At 49.4% G+C, this 22,045-nt stretch overlaps 1 protein-coding gene across 4 annotated transcripts in view; it reads left to right on the forward strand.

The window, feature by feature from the left end:
• The window catches only part of fus (epithelial splicing regulatory protein fusilli), a 104,409-nt gene extending 83,586 nt beyond the window's left edge, over positions 1-20,823 (forward strand). For 2 of the 4 annotated variants that reach the window (XM_084590146.1, XM_084590144.1), the window contains exons 8-13: positions 105-199; positions 1,403-1,648; positions 10,690-10,926; positions 13,173-13,365; positions 14,219-14,490; positions 18,475-20,823. In XM_084590146.1, the coding sequence (XP_084446272.1) occupies positions 105-199; positions 1,403-1,648; positions 10,690-10,926; positions 13,173-13,365; positions 14,219-14,490; positions 18,475-18,633 (1,202 nt within the window). In that variant the 3' untranslated portion in view covers positions 18,634-20,823. The remainder of the gene's footprint in view (positions 1-104; positions 200-1,402; positions 1,649-10,689; positions 10,927-13,172; positions 13,366-14,218; positions 14,491-18,474) is intronic. The other 2 variants (XM_084590147.1, XM_084590148.1) reach the window with 2 other exon arrangements.
• Positions 20,824-22,045: the final 1,222 nt, after the last annotated feature.

Consider the following 22,045-nt stretch of genomic DNA (forward strand, 5'->3'; position numbering starts at 1 on the left):
GTGCCAGACTGTCTCTGCCAGACCCCACAGCGGGTGTGTGCTGTTCTTGAGGACGGCAATAGACTAAGAAGAAGGTTCTCTCAAGTGGTCTGTCACCATTGCAGGCAACAACAATGAGGCACATTCCTTCTTGTCTCGAGGCGGGCAAGTCATCGTGCGCATGCGTGGGCTACCTTATGACTGCACGGCCAAGCAAGTGGTAAGCATGTCTCTTTCACTCTCGACTTCATGACGTTTTATTGCCGGGAAGCCTGGGACCGCCAATCAGACTATTTTTGCTCGTGCGGAGTAAAGACAGCTGAAGAGTCAGACTCATGGTGGCGGTAAATACTGACGCCCAAAGCGTAAGACGTGTTCAGCATGACATTCTCCACGCAGCACCTCTATCGTATTGACTGCAATCAACAGCTAGTAGAATACCTCGTATTTTAGGGCGGCCTCTTGCGCTAGTAAGTAGGCGGTCTTTCCTCGCACTCAGTCTCATGCCCACCACTAGGGGCCAGATAAAACTCAGCCCTTCCACTCATCGGCCGAACCAAGGCACGTATTAGGCGATAGTGTACACAGCTCTCTCTCGGTCGAAAAGGCGTCACCGTAACCAATCAATAACTGCGAATAATGTGTCGGGAAAAAACATGTACGCAAGAGTTTTCGTATCAGAATTGTGAAGCAACTGCTCTTTGTGCAGCTTCCAGGCTTGTGATATACCATTTAGCATACATCTTGTAGTGAAGTTGGAGGCTAATTTGTGACAGGGATTTGAACCGCGACAAATGTACCTCCAATTGTATGCCCTTCATTGTAAGCGTAGGTGTCCAGCGAGAAATCAGACATATATTGTGCCTTCATTTTCCCAAAAAACCAAACCAACTGCAGACGCTTAACACAGCGTCAGGCTCTGTGCCACTCTCTGAATGCCAAAAATTGGCGGAGTGAGAGGGCGGTGCTAAAGGCGCTATCGCGTCTTACTTTTAAGGCGAAGTTTAAGAGTAATTTTTGTAATTGCATATATTTGTCAATTATTTTTTCAATTATTGTCGCTGTACGGGCTCGCCAAAAACAAGGACGTACGCCTGCGCTCATAGTTGTCCCCTGTCTAAATCTCCCCCCCCCCCCTCCCCCCCCCCCCCCCCCCCCGAATTTCTAGACTGCGAAAAAAGAAATGTCTACGCTGATGGCAGCAAATTAAGGACCTCATGCACAACGTAAAAGACAGGCTGGAACATGAACGATGGTCAACCGTAGTACCCGACAAGCAAGGCCAGATACATAAAACATTTGGGCTCGTGTTTCCTCAGCTTTCGTAACTCGGGCATCTCCTTAGCGGTGGTTGCCAAAAGCGTTCGCGGTGCACCAGCCTGACAGAAGGCGAGCCCATGGCAAGCGGCGTATACGGTCGCAGGTGGAGTTCTTCGCGTCCTCAGGCGACGGCAGCGAGGCTGGCTCGGAGCCGCACACGAGCTGCCCCGTGATGGACGACGAGGACGGCGTGCTGTTCGTGCGCAAGCCGGACGGCAGGGCCACGGGCGATGCGTTCGTGCTCTTCGACTCGGAGGAAGTGGCCAGCCGCGCGCTTCACAAGCATCGGCAGCTAATAGGCTCTCGCTACATCGAACTCTTCCGCAGCACCACGGCGGAGGTGCAGCAGGTGAGCATGACGCCGCCATGTTGCGCCTCGCTGCAGCTGTTCGGTGGCCTCGATACGCACACACCCTATGGTCCAGGCACCCAATTGAGCGGTGCCCGCCAGGGAACAAGAGTTGAGAGAGGGAGTTTCAGTTCGCACGCCGGGCCAACGTTTCTATAATGTCTTCGTCTGGGCCCAGACGAAGGCATAATCGAAACGCTGGCTCGGCTTGCGAACTGAAGCTTCCTCTCAACACTTGTTTAGTGCTCTTTCATACCTGTCTGGGTGTCATCTAGTTGCATGGCGATTGCTACATATGTGAGTGCCATACCGAGAAGGGCAGCGCGGCTGCCTTGTTTCCTTCATCCGCGGACGGGCATTCCCTTCCGTGGTCGCCGAGCTGATCAGAATCCCTTAAGATCACGTTCATGCACTTCTGAGCTGGGCATGACGTGATCTGTCGTCGTGGGCTGACTACTACTCCCAAGACATGTGTGAGCCTATAAAAATGCTTCACCGAAAAACTGTTCACGGAAACGCGTTTAATCCCTGTCCCACCGTTTATAGACCGGCGGCAATTATACTGCGACAACGCTGCGGGCGCACTTATATGCGAAAATCTGTCGGTGGAAGGGTGCGCAAAGCATATAGCGTCATAGGTCTTGTGTCGGGATGCTTCCGCGGCCTTGTGACAAACCACGTCTCGCAGGAATAGAGGGCGACGTAAACAGAGCCGCCAGCGCGCCAAGGTTTTTTCAGTGGCTAATTTCGTGGTGTCAGCAGGGGTCTTGACTGTGCTTGCTGGTTCCTCTGAACATCTCTAGGCAGTTTGTCAAAGCCCCAGAGAAAGTGAACAAGGTTGGCAGCTAGCGCATCGAGCGTAGCAAGAAGGCATAGCAAGAACATAGCAAAAAAGCATTTCCGTGTCTCTGAAATACTGTCATTTTCCTCCTCACCTCAGACCATTTCCAAACAGCCGGAAGCTCTACAACTTCACTCAGTTAACAGTCACAGACGCCTCGCAGTTTACCTTTCCGAAACTGCTATAATCATGTTCTCCCTCTCTCTCAAGCTAAATTGGCTCTGCATTTTAAGAACTTTTTTCTTTGGACCCCTAACGAGACCGCAGCCGAAGACGTTAACCAGAAATTATTTCATACGCAGAAATGGCAAAAAGATTCTAGAATATCCGAGTCAAGTGATACCATGGCTCGTTGTTGGGCAGCTACACATTTGGTGGAAACCAGTAGATGAAATGCATCATTCAGGGATTACTCTTCGCAACAACACAGTGATCAGTGGTTGGTGTATTCGAAGCTGTTATATAGCGCACCTTGGGGCAAGTAGTAATATATATATATATATATATATATATATATATATATATATATATATATATATATATATATATATATATATATATATATATATATATACAGCGCATGCTTCATTGCACGTTCTTTACCACCCAGTTTGTCACTTGTAAACTTGAAGCTCCGTGAAACAATCCTCGGCGCTGAATGAAACAGTCCTCAGGCAGCACATGATGGCTCGGGATCCGCCCCAGGGGAGTTTTAGAACCTCAGCTCCCAACAGGCTGCAGGAGTGCTCAGGAAAATCCCAACAAACGTCAACGTCCGATTGAAACGTTTCAGAGCCAATAGGCTCTTCCATAAGGTGGCATAGCGCGAATGGACCGCGCCTTTCCACGAACGTAAACTTAATGCACGATTCTTTTTTTTTTTTTTTTTTTTTTTTTTTTTTTTTTTTTACATTTCATTCGGCGGAACTGTAACGTTGTCGGGATGCGTTACCGGCATAAACTGAAACACGCACATTTTTTACGCGAACCAAAAACACACGCTTCCCGTGTTCCTTTGATCGCTGATCTAGACAAAGAGTGCGGCTCATGCTTTGCCATGAAGACTCGTCCTCAGTGCATAGCAAGCACCTGGTTATGCACTGACGTCATGCCACAGGCTCGTATAATCACGCGTATAGACCAACACTGATATGTGACGTAAGCAAGATGCGGCGGCACTGGTGTCGCCAGGCTGGGCCGACTGGGGGTGAAAAAAAAAATGAAAACGGTTCAACGCTGCTGAACCAGGCTGGGCCGACTGGGGGTGAAAAAAAAATGAGAAGGGTTCAACGCTGCTGAACCGAATGTGGAGCGAAATCATTAGATGCGAGTGTCCAAGCGTTGCATCGAACACAACCAGCATTGCATTCTTCTTCTTTTTCTTTTTCTTCATCTTCTTTCTCTCCTTATTTTTTCTTCTTTCTCTTCTTATTCTTCTCCTTTTTCTCCTTTCTCTTCTTCCTCCTCCTTTTCTTCTTTGTCTTCTTCTTCTGGTGGGTGTAAGCTTTGAGTGCTGCAGTGATAGCCTCTTTAACACCCGCTTTTCAAACCATATGAACGTACCTGCGTGGCCTTAGGGTAACGTGAATGCAAGGGACCTGGTAGGCTGATTTTGATAACACCTCCCGTATGAAAGGAGAGGCCCGAGTTGGGAGCTCCTGCCAAACGTAACGTCAGGCAATCCTACATCCTGTCAGTGCGCGACCATGTCAGCTGCTAGATACCGCCTGCCAATTCTTTGAGGCACCTCCTTCAGGCACCTGCGAAATGCTCAAGGGTAGCGTAGTGTAGCTTTCGCTACAAAATTCCAATTGGTGATTTCGGTAAACCTGCTGAGATTGTGTCGGGTCAGAATCCAGAAGAACAGGGTATCGTTCACAAACTTTCAGTTTGCAACATACGAGGTTTTTTAGCTTCTTCTTCTTCGTCGTCGTCTTCGTGTTCCACGGTGTCACGGTAACAAGGTGCCACGCCGACAGTTGAAAACCGAGCGCAGTGTAGCATTCGCATAAAGGGCTTAGCGCCCGTAGGAACCAAGAGTTTCTTGCAGCGGAAAAGTTCGGAAACTTTGCAGTTCGTACGTACAGTTTACACAGAGTGCGCACTGTACATACAGCCTTTGTCAAAGCTTGGAGCCCAGTGGGCTTTTCGTCTGCGCCATGCCGTGCGGCCCCACTGTGCGAACTCTCTCGCAGGTAAGGGGAGCCCTAGAGGTTAGGATCCCAATGTCAGAAGGGGAGGACCATGGGCACGCATGGAAGTCGACCTCCATAGGTGCTGCAGTTGCACCGCTTGAGTGAAAGCTTAGTAGCAGACTCCTCTGGACTCTAAACATTTGACTGAGGCCGTACGTGCTCCCTAACTGTCGAAAGCTGAGCTCTGCACCTATGGTTAGAATGTATTTCGATATTGCATGCTAGCTGCCTCGAGAAATGCTGCGTTGAATCTTACCGTCATTCTAGGTAGTCTCTACAGCTGTGAAAAATTGAGTGCCGCCGCAAAAATACAAATAGTGTCGACGCTTTAAATTAGGTGCCCATGACTACCGCGTGTCATTTCGCGACATTTATTTCGGGGAAGAGGAGAGTTCAGGTATGCGTGCTTTCATCGCGCACGCGCAACTGTCCTCCCTCCATTCCGCGGCACGAGATTTAGCTGTTTTGAAATATAAAAACATAAAATGATTGAGTGGGAAGCAGGAGGGTGTTCGAAATCACTTTAATAGTGTAATAAGAAACCGACTTGGAAACCGGCATGTTAGGACTTTCAGAGTGCAACTTGACGTCCCAAGATTTGAAAAGAAAAAACGTTAGGGGCAATATGGAAACGAGTGGTAATAAGGTCCCCTCCGCCCATTTTTTCAGTCCGCGGTTAGTATGGCCTCAATTGCGACGCCATCATTGGCACCGATTTTCAGCGGGACAGTATAGGGGCGAACGCAGGTGATGAACACTGAAGCGAGGAGAACGCAGGCGCGCCTACACACTCGTGCAGAAGAGAGCACAAGCAAAAGCGACGCAAGCAGAGGGGGTTGGGGGGGAGGGCCTCTCCGTTTTGATGTCTTGGTCACGCGCAACGTCTGGCGTTAGAGCTCGCTCCTCTCGCGCCGTCGGGGCTGGTGTTGGCTCCGTAGCTTCGAACCCCGTCGGAGGCGCGGTACACGTCGACTGTATAACGGGCCCCCTCCCTCGCCCGAGACCGCCACCGCAGTGGGACACACTCGCCGCAGCGACCGAGAGCCGTGAGTGAGGCCAGGGCTGCACCGCGCAAAACCACCTGTTGGGCCCGGCTGCCGAGCCTTGGACGCGGGCACTGGGCTTGAACTGCGACGTGGCACTGGCGATGGCCGCGCCTAGGGCCACGTCGCGTTCAGGGCCCTTGTCGCCACTTGAGTTCTGACTGGTATCCGTTAATGCAATGCAGTGGGAAGCTGTTGAACGCCGAGAGCACCCGCTCAGTTCGTGGTATGCGCAGGTTTCCTTTTTAGTTTAACCGCGAAACGAATATAGTGGTTAACAGAGTGTTTCGAGATCGCAGCGACTTTGGGCGTTTCGGTGCACCTAATTCGTCCGTCCAATTGGTGCGAGGCTGGTCACAGGTGACCGCGAACGACGGCAGGTGCGCACCGGTAGAGAGTGGGAGGGAGCATATTGAAGATGGCGGTCATAGTGATCGGCACAGGACGACGTCTCTGCGCATCCCGGCCAGCAAAACACAGCGCCGGTGATGTGAACGCGGACAAGCGCTGTACAAGCGGTCCGCGTGCCTCGGCGGCATTGTCTTGAGGAACGGCGCAGCTGGCGCGGCCGTCAGTTCAGTGGGCGCCTGCTGCGTGCCTTTGTTCGCCAGTCGCTTCGTGGAAGCGGGCTCCCTTCGAAGCCGAGCGCTCGCGCCTCCCTATGCCTCCAGTGTGGTAGCCTGGACCCCGGCTGCACCCGCTGCTGCTGCCCCGTGGTGTGTGAGTACCGCGCGCTGCTGCCGGCCACGCTCGGCCCGACACCGCAAACCCCGCGCCAAGGTCACAGCTGGCGGAGGGCCGCGCTCCGGCGCCGGGTCCGGCCACGTTGCAGCATCAGCCGCGACGTTGCCGCATTCGGCCCCAACGGCCTCCGCCGCTAACGTTTGCGAAATATGCACCCCTGTACAGCATGCTAGCCAACTACGCGCTCAGGATTCCGCATGAAGCGTAGTATATATGCTTTTTGGTTTACGATCCGCGACGCGTTCTCTCTTTATACCCGACTAAGCAAATCGCTATGCTGTAGCGACTTGCGATGTTGATCATATGCTCGTTTAAAGCATGGTGAGCATGCATGCGTAACCGCTGCGCCGCAAGGACTGCGAGCAAGCGCTTTCAGCGAAAGTGTGGTGTTGGTCACGTCCCCCGAGTAGGCGAAAGGTGCTTTTTAGAGGCGCCCCGTAGCGAGAAGTCAAAAGAGAATTGTGTACAACGTGTTCGCGTAACGTTCCACCTGGAAGAAGTCAGTTATGTTCTTCACTATAGGAGAAGTTTAAAATGCCGTTGTTCTGAAATCAACCTTATCAAGAGCGTTCGAGAGAGCGTTTTATGCGCTGACGGAAAATCCAGTCGCATACTCTCGTCCGACAAAGCGAACATTTAAGTGCGATGCAATTCGCGTAGTTCGCCATAGCTTTACGAGGTCGCTCCTGCGGGACGGCGCAGTCACGAACTTGCGTCCAGCCGGTCGCCCAGCTGCAGATGATGCGCAAGGAAACCACCTCCGCTAGTCTGGATGGCATTTTATACGTGGCAGCAACGAACGGCACTTTCCGGGCATTCTGGATGGAATAACTCACGTGGAGCGCGCAGTAACCTCCCCAGGCGCACAGACTGGCACGTTAGCTCGAGTCAGTGCACAGCTTCCTTTCTGTTCTTTTTTTTTTTATTATTAAAATATTTATAGTGGACCACGCGTGCGAAAGGAATAACCGCGCGTAGCGGGTGGCTGTAGGCGTATAGATTGTCGGAACGCCGCACCAATTTGTTTGCATAGTGAAGCGCAAAGTGCACGAATTCGTATGGACGTGACTGCGCACTGAAGAAATACGACAAAAAAAAAAAAAAAAGAAGAAGAAGAAAAAGGGCAGGTCGGCGCAGGGAAGAGATGTTAGATAGGACAGCGCCCTTCTGTCTGTATAACGTTCTCTGTTTTGCTTCGCCGGTGTCTTTCTCTCCAAAATCCGGGCTTTTTTGGGCGGGATATGTCCAAACTGCGTCGAGAGAAACCACGTGCCGTAATGACGCGAAAGAAAGGGGACATGAATAGTCGCTGTTAGCTTCTTTGCCCACTGCTCAGTGGGCTTAGCGACATGCGAGACCGGTTCAATGGACCCGATAGCTTGCTTCACCATCTGCTCCCGCTGGACAATGAGGCAGGAACTGCGTAATGCGAATGACAACGCGAGAATAGCAAGATTCTGTTCTGTGCAGGCTTAAAATAATCGTGTGGTTGGTACTGAAGAATAGCGGTCTTGGCGAGTCGTAAGCCGGAACAAACCGCAAAAGTATTTAAACTCCAACAACCGAAAACCTGTAATTTTGTGTTTTTGTACTTATTGCCCTGTTCGAGTTTTTTGGTGCCCACTGTTCACTTACGGCCTCGTTTTACGGGCAGGTTAAATTGCTGTTCAACCGCGCTGCAATCGACTGCACATTTCGCAAAACTCCATTCAATCACTCGATCATTTGATCGCGCTATATGCACAGCCTATATACCAATAAGCGGAAATAGCGTTTTATTCTGGAACTTTCTTACTTTGGGCAAAATTTATTGACTTTTACTTTACTAGATAACAATTCCTGCACAAGCTTTTGTACAATTTGCGCACTGCCCTGCTGAACACATCACGTATATCCAGTCTAATGCTGCAGAGCTATATCCTCCTGAGACCCGGCTATGGGGATTTGTCCAGTATAATGTATACTAAGTATTCAGACGGCACTCCTTTAGCAAGGCATCCATCCTCATAAAACCCCACTGTCCAATATATTGGATAGAGTCACTCGATAAATTTCAGAGTACCGTGAGGGTCCCATCGCATGCTGGCAACCATGACTGGCACGGCCATGAAGCTTCCAACTGCTCGAGGCGCGCCTCTAAAGCAGCTATATTCAAGTCAAACGCAGAGGACATTTTGAAAGCAGCAAGGGCATTTGCCTGTGCACTGCCTTGAAAAGCAGCGCAGCTGCATCAGAAACAGTAGAATTTGCGAACTGCGAACGGTAAGCTTGTATGGAAGGCTGGGCGGCTCTCTGCATGCGGATCATTCCAGTCCTTCCAAATACCTGTATCGATTAACGCGACACCTTGCCATTTTGTTGGGATTTCCGTGGTATTGCAATCACTTTCTTGCCTTCCTCGAGTACCACCGTGAATGATCATATTGAGTGCTTCTCTATGGCGATGCAGATGCCAACTGTACGTCGTCGCACACTTTGGCGCAGTCACTCGTGCTTGTTTGTTAAACATCTTTATTGATGCAATCAAAATCGTTATCATTAATCGTTATCACTCATCGCTAAACATTTGTACCCGTTTCCAGTCAGTTGCGTTCATTCAAGTCGTTGTTTGACGTATTGGTCGTTTCGTAGTCATGATGAGTCATTGTAATCATTATCACTCATCGCTTAGTTTTACTCGTTTCCAGTCAGTTTCGGCCATTCAAGTCGTCCTTTGACATATTGGTCCTTTCGTAGTCATGATGAGTCATTCCCATTCACTGTAGTCATTACCGCTCATAGCTAAGAATTTTTATACGTTTCCAATCAGTTACACTCATTTCAAGTCGTCGTTTTACTAATTGGTCGTTTCGTAGTCATGAGTGATTCCTAGTCTTTGTAGTCATTGCCACTCATAGTCATTACCTCGCGTGAGTGACGGGTCCAATAAAGCTGCTATATTTCGTGGTCATGAAAGAGAGAGAGATTTCAGCTGTCGCCTAAGGCACACTTGGGTATCGCTTTAGTTTTCGTTATAATAATTAATTAGCAGAATTTAATGAATAAAATTTAACCCGGCGAAGATAAATGTTTCAAGTACAGAATAGAAAAGTAATGTTCCATTGCGTGATCGAAAATTCTTTCGGTTAGACAGCAAAGTGCCCAATTTCAAAACATTTTTTTTTCCTGCAGCAGCTTGAACATTACATCTATCTGGAAAAAACAGAGACAATCTCGGTTCTTAAAGTTTCTTTAAACGGCATAACAATACCCCTTTCCGACAAATAGTTACGCTTCAGATTACTTGGAAATGGAAAAATCTCAAGAACTTACGGAACACCACTGAACAGAGATTTGCTTACAAAGCATGAAGAGCAGCTCCACTTTTTCAACGCTAGCCTTCGTTCAGTGCTGCCGCTTCTTAAATAAGGCGCGCGCGAAATCAAAATTCCCCGCGGGAGCAACACGAGCTCGGAACATTCTGCTTTCGGCGGCGCTCCCTTACAGGCCGATTATTGGCCGATGACATGGCGTGCCAGACTTCGCAGCCTCCGTTGTCAGCGCCCGTGTGCGGCCACGGTCATCGCTCAAGTACCGATTCAAGCGCTTTCTTCATGCGCTCGAGAAATAATGCTTACAATGATCTATTTTCAGAAGTTCCGTCATACGATCCTTATTTTTAGGCTTTGCCAGTGGTTCAAAACGTAACCATCCAGATTTATTTAAATAACTGATTCAGTGCAAAGAAAAACTGCGTTTCTGTTCTTCGGAAATGGCCATCAGGCGGCTTCAATCTCACTGCTGCTGCAAGTTCTACTTTCTTAAAAACTCTCGACTCGTATTACGTTAGGCTTCGTTCAAGATTAAGACGGGGAACTGGAATATAGCGCCCTTAGGAACACAATGTTTTGAAAACTGACGACGACGGTTGTTCTCGACCTATGTACAGAGATTTGAATCTTCATAGGTTTAGCACTACGTGACTGAAAAGGAGGTACCAGTGCGGCCTGAAGACCTTCGGGTAAGGTTGTAGTCCGAAACACGTATTTTCTTGACGCTGATCGCATCCTTCTCCCGTTGTCAACCCCGTTAAACAGAAAAATAAAATTAATTAAATTTAAGCCTCCACCTGGGCTCTTTCTGATGAAGGAATGCGTATCACTGGGTGCATTGGTCTCATTAGCGACTTTGCCCCGGACTGCTTTCCATGGATGGGCTGACGCTGCGTGGATGCCGCAGGTGCTGAACCGCACCATGGACCCGCGGACGTACGACACGGCGCAGCCGCTGATCGCGTCGCTGCCCCAGGTGCCGCTGCTGCCCCAGCAGATGCTGCCATCGCGCTCGTCGCGCAAGGACTGCATACGGCTGCGCGGGCTGCCCTACGAGGCCCAAGTCGAAACCATCCTCGAGTTCCTGGGCGAGCACGCGCAGGCCATCGTCTACCAGGGAGTGCACATGGTCTACAACGCGCAGGTGGGCGTTCTTTTCACCCAATCCTACTTATAGTCTAGTTATTGACACCATTACAAGTATGGACTGAGTGAAAACCTAGTTCAGCTTAAATTTATGCAGTCCCGCTGTATGCACCAACTATATGGGTAAACGGCACCTTTTCGAAAACAGCCACTAAATTGTGGTGCTGTGAACGACACGGACAGGGAAATTCATTTCAGGCGCGGTCAGTGACCTATAAAGAGACCATAGCGGAGCAACGTTCCTTGCGCCGTCAATCCCCGTCCTACCTCGGCATGCAGATTAAGAGAAATAAGATAGGGGAGGAATTATTGAACATTTTATTAGGACGAGGAGTGTAAAATGCTCATTTGCCTAATGAAAATAGGAAGCGGGTATGGAAAGCGAGCCGAAATTGTGACTTGCAAAGAAGACAAGATGGGAAGGGAAAAAGGAAAACAAAAAACCTCGCTAGAATCTTATACTCAACCTCAAACGATTATTTTATCGTTTGTTTACGCAACAGCTATATGTTTAAAAGCTACAGTCGTTATGCTTGTGGTAGTGCCCACGGCATTAAAACAATCTTGTTTAGGCAGGCCGTCCAACGCACGTTCTACCGCATCCAGTACGCTGCAAAGTCAGTTGTAAATTTCGCCACTTTTTACCATGACGTGTGTTTGCGTTTCTCTTCTGTTGTTTTTCAATCGAGTGAAGAATGTGCGGTATTTGCCGCTGAACTTGCGCCTTCTTCAAGGCCGCCTGCTACTGCAGCGTATTTTCATGCGCATTTTAATAACTGTTCAAACTTTATGCACTTGGACTTTCAAAGCGACATGGATTTTATAACTGGCTGGGACACTTAGCGAATTCTTGCTATGATAATCTCTTATAGTGTTCAGGTTCCTGGCTTAATGCGGCATGTTGCCTCATAATCGTCCAGCGGAGAAGCTGGACTATTACGAACGAACCTGCCACTAAGCATTTTATAAATGCGCAGAAACGTAGGGCGTTCGAGATGATCGACAGCTGGTACATAACCGCACGAACTGCCCGAAAGGGAAAAGACGCTGCAGAAATAATGGAGATCAGGCGCTGTCCTCGGTTTTTTATTCATCTTTATGCGCAGGTTCATTACCTGCTGGTCACTTGCCGTTTCCTGCTGCGTTCCTTAGCAGAGGCGGATCTATGAACCGTTCATGTTCGCCCCGCTCCCTGCTCCATGCACTATACTTGTATAAGCTGTGAATATTTTGTTACTTACCGGTTTACTTCTCACTGTACGGAGGAAAAGTTACCTGATTGTTTTTATTTTTGTGTCAAAATTAGTTGTTCTTCAGCCACCTATAGAGGGGCGCCATTCTGTCGACCAAGCAACACAACGAACGGGTAGCATGTCCGCTCGCCTAAAGACGCGAGAAAAACAAACAAACAAACAAACTTGGATTTGTTGTGAGGTATAGTGTGTTAGGTAGGTCATGGTAAAGAACGCTTTTTTTTTTTTTTTTCGCAAGAGTTTCACTTCTCATAGCAACGCTGTTTCAGTGCTCCGAGTGATACCAGTCGTTCTTCCAGCGTAGTCCACAAAATCCAACGTCGCCCAGCTGGAATTTCAGCGCACCTCCATCGAATCCCAGCAAACACCATCGTCATTAGTCAAAGTCATGGAGGCTAACATACTGGCTTTACGCTGGAAATCACTGAAGGGCATTCGTTTTGCAATAGGCGAAGCAAAAGAAAAGTGAAGGACTTGCGAAGAACTTGTTCTGCACTGCGCGGCACGCAGGGGATAAGGAACTTAAGCTTTCAGCTCGGACGCAATAATAATAATAATAATAATAATAATAATAATAATAATAATAATAATAATAATAATAATAATAATAATAATAATAATAATAATAATAATAATAATAATAATAATAATAATAATAATAATAATAATAATAATAATAATAATAATGTGTTCGATACTGGTGCACTTGCTAGAGCAGTACAGAAATGAAATAGACCGCGAATAAAGCTATCACGAAACTGTCCCATTATTTGGTTCCTTGCTGTTTTGATTTGGGAAGGTTCTACTCTAGCCGATGCTAGACCTGCAGTGCCAGTTCGAGGCGTCAGCCCTTGGGCTGCGCAAATTAAGAAGGGCAAGGTCAATATACTTCGACCGTAGTACTGATGAAAGCATCACAAAGTCGTCTTTGAAAGCCGTGAGCATGCGCTCGTGGAGCGACTCTGGAGCGTGCGCTCATGTCTCGGTCCAGGGGCAGCCATCCGGCGAGGCCTTCATACAGATGGATTCGGAGGACTCTGCCTTCTTAGCAGCCCTGCAACGCCACCATCGCTACATCATGGGCAAAAAGCCGCGCTACATCGAAGTGTTTCAGTGCTCCATTGACGACATGAACCTGGTGCTAACGGGAGGCATCCCCGTACAAAGGCCCCTGCTCTCTCCAGGTGAGCTGCCGCGCTGCCTCCTCTCTTTCTACGAGTGCAGCAAATGCTCGTTCCGTGCCGTGTAGTATATTCACGACCACGAGGCTGTCGCCAGCCCTTGGAAATAAAGGCGCTGCCGAGGGCTGTGCTCGATTTGCTCTTGTTGCCGCCTGAGCGCGCTTCGCTTGGTTCCTTTATCCTCGTGCCACTGTCGTAACTGGTCAGAAAGCGTGTTGCGTGGCGTACAAACTGGCCCGTAAGGCGACCATCGTTTTGTTCGCCCATTTTTCAATGTTATAGGCTAGATATACCGGACGCAAGGCCGATTCGCTTGAGAGGTGTAATGCAATGCTTTCTTCACTTTGACTTCGGCGCAGGCTGCCTGCTGAGAGAGCTGAACGCCTTGTGTGCGTACAATTCAATAAGTAGCCGCTTAGTCAGGTATTATCGGGATTACTCTACAGTTTGTGTAATTGGCAATTTTGTGGACTTTTTCTTTTTCAGAGCAAAGCATTAGATTCACTCGTGCGAGTGTTTCTTTTTTGGGTTGGTAGCCAGACAGGAGTGACTGTTGCTTTGTGGTAGGGATTGTTAGAGAACGGCATGGTGCACGAGCCCTGTTGAAGCAGCACGGGTTATGTCTTGTCGATAGGATGGACGCACAAGAAGAACACGGAAACGGGTCCAGGGGCGCATTTACACCTTGCCGGTTTGTGACTGGTGCGCGTGATTTTCTTGGAAGCAACCTCACTCACACTCAGCAGGCGACCCTGACCTGTCCGTGTTCTTCCGCGCGCTCCCTGCATGCGGTTGGTGCGTAGCACGGTCGGTGCACTTGCCTCACTGTGTGTCTGCCTCGGGCGGGGGGGTGCAGCGGCGGGGGCCATGCTTCCGCCGGCCCCGTACGGCGCCTATCCGTACGTGCAGCCTCCGGCGCCCGTGCTGCCGGCGGCCACCATGACCACCCTGGCGCCGCGGGTGTCCACCTACTACCCGCCCATCTTCTACTGGTCCTACCCGAGCCCCCCGGTGTCCCCAACCACGTACTACCCCCACTCGGCAGGCCCCACCATGGTAATTTTGCGCGGCCTGCCGTATAGCTCCACGCCCCAGGACATTCTAACCTTCTTCCAGGGCTTTCCAGAGGTCAGGGCTTTTTCCTTCTTTTTCTCTTGGCTCTTCCGGGACACGGCGCCCCGCACGCCTCCTGTGTGGCGGGAAGCGGGCTTTCCCCCGTCGGTTGTGGCCAATGGGCAGTCAGCGTACACCTCAGGTGCGGTGTGCCGGGCGGCGTGTCTCGGCGGTGTGTGTGCATTGGTTTGTTGTGGGGGATGCTGGTGTGCGGGCTGTTTGTTTTTAATCTTCCTACTAATATCGGCTGTATTAACGCTTCGTGTGTGGAACTGTGGCTGCTACCGACTGTTGGCTGGTGTTTGTTGCTGATGCGCCGGTCTGGAGGGCACGCAGTTGGAACGGGTTGTGGCAGAGCATGCGTACTACACAGGGACTCCTCTTCTCTTTCCCTCTGCACAGCGCCCGCGGTGGCGACCGCTCTGCGTAGTGTTTGTGGGAAGCGTATTGTTGCTGGGTTTCACATTGCTGCTACCATCAGTGGTAGCTACCAACAGTGTTTTCGTTCCAACTTGTAGCAAGTGTGTTTGAAACTGAAAATTTATTTCCCAGCGGCTTCATTCGGATTTGCGTCTCGCTCGAAACAATGATTATCGACTGCGACCCGAAATGTAATCAGCACTCAACAGTAAATGTATTGTCGGGCTAAAAATGCCGTCAGCGTGTTAATGTGTCAAACGGTTTAATTATTGCCGGTCATTGATGAGCGCGGCTGTTCATGGTCAGTCCCTCTTGACCACTCTCCGCACTGCGCCGCTTGAATTCCGCCGTCCACGTTTACTTCTTCGCTGCAGTTGAGAAGCTGAGGGCAGAAGGCTATTTTGGACCAGCGAACGGGGTCGGAATAAACCGATTTCCCGCATTGTACTTGCCCCCTTCTTATCAATCAGCTGGCTCTGTGAGCTGCGGATTGAAGCCAGCAGTATCGCTGCGCATTCGAGTAGAAATAAAGAAACAGAATGACATTCGAATAGAAATAAACAAGAAATAGGCAGGACAAGTAGTGCGGAGAGGATAGCCTGTGGTCGTTGAGGGTGACAAATTGGATTCTAAGGGAAGAAAAACATAACAGGGGGCAGCAGAAAGTTAGGTGGGCTAATGAGTTTAAAAAGTTCGCAGGGATCAAGTGAATGCAGCTAGCACAGGGCCGGGTTAATTGCAGGAATATGGGAGAGACCTTTGCCCTGCAGCGAGTATAGTCCGGTCGATGGTTAATAAGATGAAGGAGGCGAACGACATAGAGGAAAACACATATACATTGTAAAATAGAGCATTCTTGAAGGATTCTACGACATCGACTCGCCACTAGGTTGAGAGATGGTCAAAACGTCGTTGCCGCTGCTCTCGGTGTATACGCAGATGAGCTTTACGTTGCCGTCGCATCAGTAAAAATTCGATATCCAGCTACAAATGCGTGCGCTGAAATGTCGGTAAAGTTATAAAATGAGAGTTGTAAAGTTATAAAATAAATATAAATAAAAAAACATTAAGTAACGCACTTTTAAATTCGACACACTCCCAAACCACCTTCAAACATTGGTCACAAATCTGCCCCTGACTGGCGACAAGTCACCGTAGGTGCATTTTCCTCCGTGTAATAAAGGCGTTTATTTTGGACGGAAGCGCACCGGCATGCGTGAGACGCGATTACGTAGCGTGCCCTGTGCATGTCAAGATTTTCGCTTAGACGCGGTAACCGCGGTGTGATGTAGAGAGAAGCAGTGCACGTGTAATGGCTATGCGACCTGATTCCACCTGCATTATTCTTTTCTTTTTTCTTTTGCAGCGATGGCTCAGTCGCCCTTTCGCTTGTTACCGGAAAGTCTGCGCTGACATCACAAGAGCTGATTTATTTTCCGTGCCACTAGTATACTCAGAAATTCAGGAATTCTGGACAAGCGCATTCATCAAAGAAAAGTTCTTTATGAGCGTATAGTATTTTATTAGCGTTTCGTAAAATTTCGCCATAAGAATGAGTGTATACACTCGCGGATCCTTCTCGATGACTCTTCTAGGTTTCGCTATTTCTTATAAAAACCTCTAACTTCTGAAGCAAAGTTAATATATTGTTCAGTTGGCACACGATCATAAGTGATGTCCCAGATTTGGCCTGGAAGCGCGGATATTGTCAGCGTTAAAATAGCGAGCGGCGGCGAAGAAGCTGGCGGGAAGCAAACGCGTGCTGCGCGGCCTTGTTCGCCCCCGTTGCAGTGCTACCGAGTTCCCGGCAGCCGCGCAAGGCCAGCGGCGCTTTGTCGGGACAAGAAGCGGCGCCATATTTCCTCGTGGCTACGCGAATGTGCGCTCCACCCTGCGCACTATACTTGAACCTTCAGTGCGTAGCGGCACATGGAGCCACGTGGAAGAACATGCGTTTCTGTAGTTTTCATGTTTGTTTTTTTTTTTCTTTTGCGCGATCTCGCATAGGCGCGGAAAACGTGAGTGGAGAAGCGTCTAGAAGAGTGCCATAAGAAGTGGCAAATTGTAAACAGAAAGCGGAATGCGTAGATTGCAAAAGGAACTCGGAGAAATGAGTTTTGTGCGCATTTTACCCTCCTTTCCGGCCTCCTTTATCCCTTGCTTTCTATCGCGACTGCGACTGTAGTTTTACGGGTCGCGTCGCGCAGCAGGAAAGAAAAATTGTATGCTACAGTTTCTTTTTCTTTTTTTTTTTCGTGTGAATTCTTTCTGTGGTATTCTTTTTATTTATTGTTAGTTTTCGGACAGGTTTGGGTTGGAGGTTAGCGCATCGAATTTTATACTGCTTCAACCAGCCACATAGGCCACATAGGCCGCATGCACCTCCTCCTTTATTCGCCTCTTTGCTAGATGGAAATTGTGTGAAAGGAGGAACGGAAATAACGCGCGCCTCTAAAATGTGGGCCATAAAATTCCTTGATAGTGCATAGTGGTCGTATACCAGCGTCATAGCGTAGTCAACTCAGCCAATATTATTTATGGGCAAAAGTAAATATGCTGGCGAGACCGCGGGGTCACGTCTGCACAGTTGACATGAAAGCAATACAACTGAGTTAATACGAATACCAATTCAGAATACATCTCTCACTTGACCGTACGGCGCGATTCGCAATTGGTTTCGTCTCCGCTGCAATCCCAGCGATACATGGCGGCCCAAGCGGTGGTATGTGGGTCTTAATGACGTCACATGCCGTACCGCAAAACGGTGTCCGAGTTCGGAAAACAGCGCTCAGAACTGAGCAAGAGTCGGTGAGCGCAGACAAGCGGACATAAGACGAGATGAAGGGGCAACTGTTCAGTGCGGTGGCCTCGCCTTCGGGGTTTCGGAAACTTCGGGTGCCATGCAAAGTTCGCCGTATTCTGTTTGAAGCTGCCCAATGATTATAGGAACTCCGCTTACGTTGTCACAGCTGCATCACGTGATGTTAGGTCACTGTTACCTACACTGGTCATTTTTTTTAAAGAAATTTTAATGATGTATCTTTCTATTGCAGCGACTAGCGATTGACAAAACAGTAACCTGACTTATGCCTGCGAAACTTGTCTCAGTCAGTGGTGAACTAGTCGACAGTGCATTCGCTGTTCTCGAGTCGAAAGCAAGATGCGGTAGCTCTATCACTTGCATTCTCTGCAGAGTTACTTTGCGTAGATGGCTTAAACTTACGACTTCAACATAACATTTGGTTTTATTTTCTCCTGCATCTTGCGATCAACGCGGCGCTCGATGGTTTAATAAATCTACATGAAACAACCAGCTGTTAAGGCCGCTCTTACTAACTAGGATAAGCGTAGGTTCAGTGTTAGCGCGCATGTTGTGCTAGCTTCAACACGTTTACAGGGGCGGCCATTATTCCCCCATTTCGTCAGCCGTGTATATTTGCGTACAGCGACAGCCAAAGCTAGGGAAGCCCAATGGAAACGTATGCAGTCTCGCGGCTGGCAGTCCCTAGCCGCCATCAGCACCCTTGTCGGAGCTGCCGGACGAGGGCCAGAGAGTGAACGTGGCGCCTCTCTGCGCAGCTTACGGCTGACTGCATCCAGATCCAGCGTAACTCGGACGGGCGCCCTAACGGCGAAGCCGTCGTGACCTTCCCGAGCCGTGCGGAGGCCGAGCGAGCCATCCAGGAGAAGAACCGCCAGAACATCGGCAGCCGCTACATCGAGCTGTTCATGGCATGATGACCGGTGCGAACCTAGAGGCGGCGGCGCCCAGGAATGCTCTCGGGTCCAGCGACTCGCCTCATCAGCGCCGAACTGCCACGTTGTCTCTCAGCGTCCGTTCTCCCGGTTAGGCTTGCGGCCACCAGTCGCTACAACGGTGGCGGGTGGCCCGAGCCCCTTCGGATGTGGTCCAAGCCCGCGTGACCTTCCTTCTGAGTTGCCTCTCTCTCTCTGTCTCTCTCCTCCCCACCCCCTCATCCGCGATTTTGTATTTTTAGCTTACTTTTGCTATTGTTCCTTTGTTGTAAGTGTTTTTTCTTCTTTTTCAATTGCGCTCTTTGCTGTTGCGAGTGCCCCTGAACTTTATTTTTTGTCCCGAGTGATAGCGCACGGCGTGCGAGGTTGACTACCCCACGTGCGGACCAAGCCACCTCGACGCGACGCTTTATTCTTATCGTACTGCGCCTGCTCTTTCTTGAGGCACCCGCAAAGATAACAGCAAAATCACGCTGGTCTTCCCGTAGTGCGTTCAGTATCATTAATAATCAAACTGCAACCAGTTACCTTAAGTGTGTTTGTGGTCTTTGACAAAAGACCCCAGTCTCTGTCCACTCACGAGTATCTTCTGCCATCATCCGACCGTGCTGCACGGTTGCTCCCAAACATGTCGCGTTGAGACAAGCCGCTTGGCTGTTGTACAATGCGTGCGCATTCACAAAACGTGCCTTACGCAAGTGTCCTTCATTTGGCGAGCCGTCCTAGTGCCGGCGTGCAGAGACCGACTGAAGTGGCGCATTCTTTCGCCGTGGCCAGGAGTGAGCGCACCATCTCGCAGGTCGCCCGCTCTCTCCGCCCCGTCACTCATTCAGCGCGCCTCATTGCCTCGTGATAAGCGGCATAGAGGATGGTCTCTTTTTTTTTTCGTGTGCTCTTTTCCCGTTTTGTTTGTTTCATTTTTGTCGACCCATACACGTCCGTCCAGCTACCGACCATATGCATTTCTGAGCGGCGCGTTAGAAGCGAGAAAAAGGAGAGGCAACAGTATTCACCTTTGCCGCTCCCAGTGTGTGCCTGTTCTGTATGTGCGCGCGTGCCTTCATGCGGTTCCTGAAAACCGCCTCGTTTGTTGTCGTCCACAAAGAAAAAAAAATGGCCGCGGACACAGTGCAAGACGTAAAAAAAGCAACCATGCAAGCGGCGGCGCAGATCGCCGTGGTTCCGTGTGACCCTACTGTTATTTATTTACGAAGCAGTGCAATTGTATAACTCCTCCTGCCCCATGTGGCGCTTGCGAAGCGAGTGTCCGATCTCGTGTGCCTGTTTGCGTTTACTAGGCGCGGTCACCGCGCTCCCAGCGCCAACCGCCTTGGCGACTGTGGATCGCCATCCGGCTGCCGACGCATGCCTGTTTGGAACCGTGGCGCCAAGAGATGGCGTTGTCCGCGCCGCCCGCAAGTCCCCGGCAGTGCTCTAGTTCGTATAACGAAAGCTAGTGCTGTGTTTTCATTGCGCTCCCACTGTTCTTTTGTTTTGACTCCTTATCACTAGCCTGCCACGCCCTTGCGGCCTATTTTCGATAGCACCAAGTGCCGTTGCGTTTTGTGTGTGTGTGTGTGCGCGCGTGTTTTTGTTACTGTCAAACTCGGTGTTTTATTTGTGTTTAATTGCAGTGATAATCATACACCAGGTCCCTCTCCCCCCCTCCCCCTTTTTTTTCTTCTCTCCTTGTGTTTTTGCCCACTCGTTTAGCAGAGCGCCTTAACGAATTGCTTTATACTGCTCTTGTGTGCCTCGCCTCTGCAGTGTGCGTGCGCGTATGATATTTTTTCTCCTCAGTGTATATATACTATGCTTCGTTTGCACCTGACCCTCTTTCCTCACTCGATGCTCCTCTCTTTCCCAAACCGATTTGAGCTACTCTAAATGTAGTAAATGTGTACATATATATACACCACCACTTTTCAACGCGGCGACATTCACTCTGCCGACCCTCTTGGCCGGCTGGATTTTGTCTCAAAGTTGAAACCTTAGTCGACGTTTATGTCTCGCAAAACCAGTGATGTGTTATCGTCCATAAGCTCGTCCGTGTTCACGCATATAAAAGAAAAAAAACCTCAAAAGGAAAAAAAAAAGTGAAAAGTTATAAAAAAAAAAGAGAAAACATTGAAAGAGCTGTTTGGCTTCTGTCAATAAAGAACGTAACTAAAACGTGTGTTAATTGCCTGCGCAATATGCGGACAGCGCAAACGTTTGTCCAGCCTGTGCAAAACATTGTCGTCATATCTTGGGTACGGGCATGCCAGAAGATTGAAGTTTTGTTCCAGCGCCATATTATATCATCGTGTGCAACTTTTGCCCAATTTTTCCATGTGACAACAGCGCCGTAACAGAACGTGCGCAACAAGAAACCGTGAAGAAACCGGTCAGGGCTAAACGATTCGGCGCGGAAGTCAGCGAAAATGAGGGCACCGAAAAGGCCTGGCCGCACATGACGTCTTGTCATGTGCGCGCCTTTTTTGGTACCTTCGTATAATTAGGCCCTCTGTTTGCTGCCAGCAGGAGCCGCGCCGCTAAGGCCCCTTGTCTCTGTAGTTTCGCGGTGCCACCTGGCACTGCATTTATCGTTCGCATTTTACATTTAACTGCCCCAATACACTAAAGGGCTGGGCGTCACAAAGCTGTGAGAACTTGACTTTCATTCATCCAGGTTCCGTCCAAATCCTTACGCCAAGGTAACAGGTTTGAACTGGGCAAACAAACATGTGTTGATTTCCCTAGACAGAACGCAATCCAAGAAGGTTATAATATACCTCCATGGCGTGACCTGACTCTCGCATCATCGGTTTGGCCCACCGCTCCCCTCCTTTTCTTTTTTTGCAACCGGCGGCAGTTATCGTGGAGATAGATAGATGCATTTATTGAAAGGAAAAGGCAGAGAGGTTGGCCCGAATAATTCAAATCTGGCCTGCTACTCTGCACTGAAGGTAAAATATGCAGGCTATCCGAGAACGCGTCCAAGGTCCACTCCTTGCCGCTGATACTGAGCTGGGAGGGCACACCACTGGCGGCACCTTGTGAAGTTGCGTGTGCATCCAAAACTTGCTTGAGCAAACTTGTGCGCACTACGACTACAACTTTTGCATTGACACGTTTTCTCTCAAGGGAATAATTTAAAAAGTGGTAATTAGTATTTGCCAATTAATTGACTTTAATGAATGCAAAATTACTGCAGATTAGCATAGGCAGCTCTGAACAGCTCTAAATTGATTTCATTGGGCTGGGGTCCAGCGTATTTCTTTAAAACCTCGGTTACATTTAGCTGGGGCACCCTGTATACACACACAATCTGCAGACACCACACCTTTGGCGGTTATATTTGGCGTGTACCCAATTTACAGTGGCCTCTCCCCTCGGCGCCATCACTAGAAAT

Source organism: Amblyomma maculatum, chromosome 1, assembly GCF_055883805.1.
Source record: "Amblyomma maculatum isolate TAMU_Amacu chromosome 1, ASM5588380v1, whole genome shotgun sequence".
NCBI classification, from domain to species: domain Eukaryota; kingdom Metazoa; phylum Arthropoda; class Arachnida; order Ixodida; family Ixodidae; genus Amblyomma; species Amblyomma maculatum.